This window comes from Monoraphidium neglectum (assembly GCF_000611645.1).
Source record: "Monoraphidium neglectum strain SAG 48.87 unplaced genomic scaffold scaffold02856, whole genome shotgun sequence".
NCBI lineage: Eukaryota > Viridiplantae > Chlorophyta > Chlorophyceae > Sphaeropleales > Selenastraceae > Monoraphidium > Monoraphidium neglectum.
The window spans coordinates 1-4,577 of record NW_014010772.1 but is presented as its reverse complement, the minus strand read 5'-3'; the positions used below and the strand labels follow the sequence as shown (position 1 = coordinate 4,577).

Below are 4,577 nucleotides of genomic sequence, written 5' to 3'. Positions count from 1 at the left end.
ACACACACACACACACACACACACACACACACACACACACACACACACACACACACACACACACACACGCGCGCGCGCGCGTCCCCCCCGTGTCCTCCCCCAAGGTTTGACCTTGTGGATGACGACGGCAGCGGCACCCTGGAGCACCACGAGCTCATGGCGGCGCTGCAGGCCGCGCAGATACCGGCGGATGCGGCCTCCATCGACGAGGTGGGTGGGATGCAAACGCACAGCAGGCGGGCGGGATGTAAGCTGCGCTGCTGCTGCCGCCTGTGGGCGGGGCCTTTGTGCTGTGTGCTATGGACGAGTGAGGCTACGCTGTAGGCAAGGCAAGCTGCAGGCGCAGGCCTGCGTGGCTGACTCAAAGGTGGCGCTGGTGCAAGCAGTCACTTCGGCACACGCGCGTGTGCACACGCACGCATGCCCTCCGTGCAGATGATCCAGCTCATGGACGCCAACCGCGACGGCTGCATCGGATGGGGCGAGTTCGAGGCCTTCATGACAGAGGTTGGCCGGCGGCGTTGCGCTGACCGGGTTCCAGACCTGCACATTTGCACTCTTGTACAGGCCTGCTGGCGGTGGTCCCTGCACAATCATATATGAATGAGTAAGCAAGGGGCTATGTGCTGGACCTCTGCATATGGCTGTCGGTGCTTGGCCTCAACCCCCGCTCGAGCCCTCATCGCATTTTGATGAAACCCGCACCTCAGGAGTTTGCGGCTGGCAAGCAGCTGCTCTCTGGCGAGTACCTGCTGCCCAGCGGCACCGCGCTGCCGTTTGGCGCCATGATATCCAAGCTGAGGCGGGAGCAGATGATGGGGGAGGTCATGGCGGGCGGGGAGGCGCGCAGCAAGTGAGGGGGGGTTCACGTCGTTTACGTTAACGGTGGTGCGGGGTGCAGATCTGATTATAGAACTGCTGGTGACAGCAGCCGGGGATTGCGCACGCGGCGAAGCATGGGCGTCCTGTGGGTGAGCTTTTGAGCACCGCTGCAGCTTCTCCCAGCATTGCTTGCTGAAGGCAGCGCTCAAAATAGGTTGCAGTGCACCCATTTGTGCAGTGGTGCAGACCTATCCTCTCGCGCTGACCACGTGCCCTGCAAGCACCCCCAACTACCCGTGCATGGGTGTGCGTGCCCCTTTGCACCCGTTCCCTCACCGGGCACCTCAGGTGGGCTGATTTCAGCGGCGACGTCGGCCAGGCCAGCCGCGACATGGCAGAGGCGGAGGCTGAGATGCGCCACCAGCGGGAGTGGAGCGAGACCCTCATGCATCAGAGGGAGCGCCGCCGCAGCGCGGCCAACGGCAGCGGCGGCGGCGGCCAAATGAGCAGCGGCGGGGGCGGAGGGGCCGGCGGTGGGGGTGGCGGCAGCGAAGAGCGCGGCTCGTCCGAGGTCGCCGAGGGGAGCTTTGGTTTGCAGCCGTCTGAGGACACCCACGAAGCAAGCGCTGAAGTGGCAAGCCGACTACTTGGCCCATACAGCAGCCCAACCTGGACTCGCAGCGAGGGCTTTGCTGCTGGGAACGGCGGCCCCGGCAGTGGGCCTGGCGGCAGCGGGCCGTTGGAGGTGGTCGTTGTGGCGGGGGTCGTGCTGACACGGCCAGGAACTACGGCTCGACCCTCTCCTGCAGTCAACTTGCCCCTACAGCCAGGGCCCAGCGCATGCCTTGGCCCAGATCAAGGATCTCTGACCTGGCGCAGACAATGGGTGCAGCAGCAGCATCAGCAGCAGCAGCAGCAGCATCAGCAGCAGCAGCATCAGCAGCAGCAGCAGCAGCAGCAGCAGCAGCAGCAGCAGCAGCAGCAGCAGCAGCAGCAGCAGCAGCAGCAGGCCCCAGCAGCAACTGCAGGCAATGGCGCTGTCTGGGAAAGGAGTAGCAGCGGCGGCGACAGTGCGGGGCACCCGCTGGCGGCCTCTGCTGCCGTGCCGCGGCTGCACCTTGTGGGGATCCTGGCGGATGGAGCCACGCCGTCAGTCCAAGCCTCGAGCAACAGGCATGCGGCAGCCAGCTCGGCAGTTGAGGCTTCTTCGGTGCTGGCGGGGGGCCAGGGCAGCTACCGGCAGCTCCTCAGCACTGCCAAGCCAGACAGCCTCGGAGAGTACCTCCACCTCACGGCCAGGGAGGCAACCGCGAGGTCTGCAGCTGCTGGCGCCGCCGCCAGCGCGAGGAGCGGCAGTGTAGGCAGGGCTGCTGCGACGCCTTGGGCTTCTGGAGCCGAGTCGTGCCCTGGGACTGTGCGCGGCAGCGCTGGTGGTGCCGCCACGTGCCATGGGCAGGCGAGGGGGTCCTCGTCGTCGGCTGGCAGCCGAGAAGGCTGGGTACGACACAGGACCCTGTGCAAGGTGCCGCTGGGCGCGCTGCTCATCAGTCCAGGAGGCATATGCATGCCAGGTGCCTGCAGCAGTAGCGGCTGCCGCCACGCCACCGCATGCGACACAAACAGAGACATGAAGGCCGGCCGAGGGCGCGCTGCCGCACAGAACCACCAGCAGCAGCAGCAGCAGCAGCAGCAGCAGCAGCAGCAGCAGCAGCAGCAGCAGCAGCAGCAGCAGCAACGCACAGTTGTGGGGGACGGTGCACAAGGCAGCAGCAAAGGCGGCGGCAGTGCAGGCGCCGTGCGAAGTCCTGCTGCGGCTGGCATGAGGTTGATAATCCCAGTGCAAACCCCTCTTCTCCGGCCTTCCAGTATTGCGCTGGCGTCGGCGCCCCGCACGCGGCGGCGCTAACACTTGGGTGCGTGGGCGTGGTGTTGATGCATACCAATATATGGATGTTGTTATCAGGGGGGACGAATGTGATTGCAAGGGGTGCACGTGTGTGTGCTCGTCAGGTTTCTTATTCTGGCAACTTCATAGCCTGAGATGCTGATGGTGTACGTGCCAGCAGCGAGGGCACCGAGATTCCGCTGTGCGTGTGCTCGCGTTCCCCCTCCCTTTTTCCATCCTGAGGTATTGTTGATAAGCGGGCCTTCATGGCAGCAAGGATGGATGAGGCGGCGGTCGATCGAAACTCACTTTCAGCACAAGCAAAGCGGCGAGGCTGCTGCTGCCCCTCACCAAAGCACCGTTGACAGCGCAGTAGGGCCTGGGCCACGCACACAACCCCGAAGAAGCAATTGTCCTCTGACCTCGGCAGCGCCCAAATGGGCGGCAACTGCAAATGGACAAGAACAGCCTTGGATGGCCAGCGCTGGACTCTAGCACCCAACTGCACAGCTGGCTGGGGGAGATTGCTTCACGATGCTGGGTGTGACATGGGGGTGCCTCCTAGTCACACAGCCGCTCTGACTTGCATCCGGATAAGCAGGCGGCAGTGGGGCATGCTGTCAAGCTGTGTCGAGCCTCATGATGCGCCCTCCACCGCCAGCGTGCCAATACAGCAAGCGGCGCTCCGCTCCTCCACTCATCGTAATCACCAGTCCACAACATGGGTCTCAAACAAACAATCCAGACCAACACATGCTGGAGTGCAACCATGAATACTAGAAACACACATACCATTATGTAACCTTCAAGCAAGCAGGACCGCTCGCATGAAACACGTAACATTGGTTCAGCCAACCAGCCCTGTTCTCAATCCCTGTGTCATCGCCGCTGGACCCTGATCATGCGCGCGTAATCCAGCTGCCAAAAGACGCACGCCCGCGTGCGCGCCCCTGCCTCAACCAACTCGCGCGACCACCGCTCGCACTGGGGTCCCCCCAGCTCCCCAAAGCTGGCGGCGTAGTAATTGGGAAACGCGATGACACTCTAGGAGAGGCAGTGCCGAGGGGCGGGGGAGGTGGCTGGCGAGTCGCATGTGTGTTGCGCACAAAACAAATTCGGATCTGACAGAGTGTGCAGCCGCTATCAGAGCTGGCCCGGCACACAAGCCTGGCCTCGGTGCGCCTCGCGCGAGGCAGGCTCTTGGGCACACCGTCAAAGACATGTGCCCTTGATCGTGTACCCCAGCAGCATGTGCCCCACATCCAGCTGTGGTCGGCCGCGGCGCTCACCAGGAACCCGTACCCGGGGTGTGCGCGCCCCGGGTGCAGCGCTGCTACCCGGCTGGCGTACGGGGCGTGCTCCCTGGGGGCGGGCGTGGGTGCGGGTGGGGGGCGCAGGTCGACAATGATGAAGGGCATGGGGCCGGGGCAGGCAAGACGATGGTGGCCGAGCCTCTCATACAAGGCGGGTTGCAAACACTCAGGTTTGATGGACCGCAGCCCCTGCCAGCAACTTCCAAAGCAGACAGTATGCAGGCGGGACCTCGGAAGAGCTCCCTGACCCGGTTTATATGATTGGAAAAAAGCACCATGCCTGAATGTCTGAAAACTTGCGTCCGGCCGCACGGCCGCCACCGCATTTGCAAGCGAACCCACAGCCCAGCATTCTTGCAGGTGAGCAGAAGGGGTGAGCGGCGTCGCGGCGGGGGCCCCAGGCAGCCCTGTGCGGGCTCGCAAACATTGGCACACGGCGTCTGGGATGCCCCGCGACTCCAAAAAAATATTCAAGCGGTTGACCGACCCACCCCATCCCCCCAACCCATCCCCACTCCCATCCTCACCCCGGACCCCACGTCCCCACCCCGTTACCC

General features: G+C 64.0%; 2 protein-coding genes across 2 annotated transcripts in view; one reads left to right on the top strand and one right to left on the bottom strand.

Moving 5' to 3' along the window:
• Positions 1-857, top strand: part of MNEG_11675 (hypothetical protein) — a gene marked incomplete at both ends in the record, with an annotated part of 1,463 nt that extends 606 nt beyond the window's left edge. The window contains 3 exons of the mRNA XM_014039854.1: positions 105-210; positions 436-507; positions 711-857. Coding sequence (XP_013895308.1) covers positions 105-210; positions 436-507; positions 711-857 — 325 coding nt within the window. The remainder of the gene's footprint in view (positions 1-104; positions 211-435; positions 508-710) is intronic.
• Positions 858-3,586: 2,729 nt separating this feature from the next.
• MNEG_11674 (hypothetical protein) lies at positions 3,587-3,751 on the bottom strand (the record flags this gene model as incomplete). The annotated part of the gene is made up of 1 exon (XM_014039853.1): positions 3,587-3,751. A coding segment is annotated over one exon (165 nt), but the record flags the coding sequence as incomplete, so codon positions are not given.
• Between the last annotated feature and the right edge of the window lie 826 nt (positions 3,752-4,577).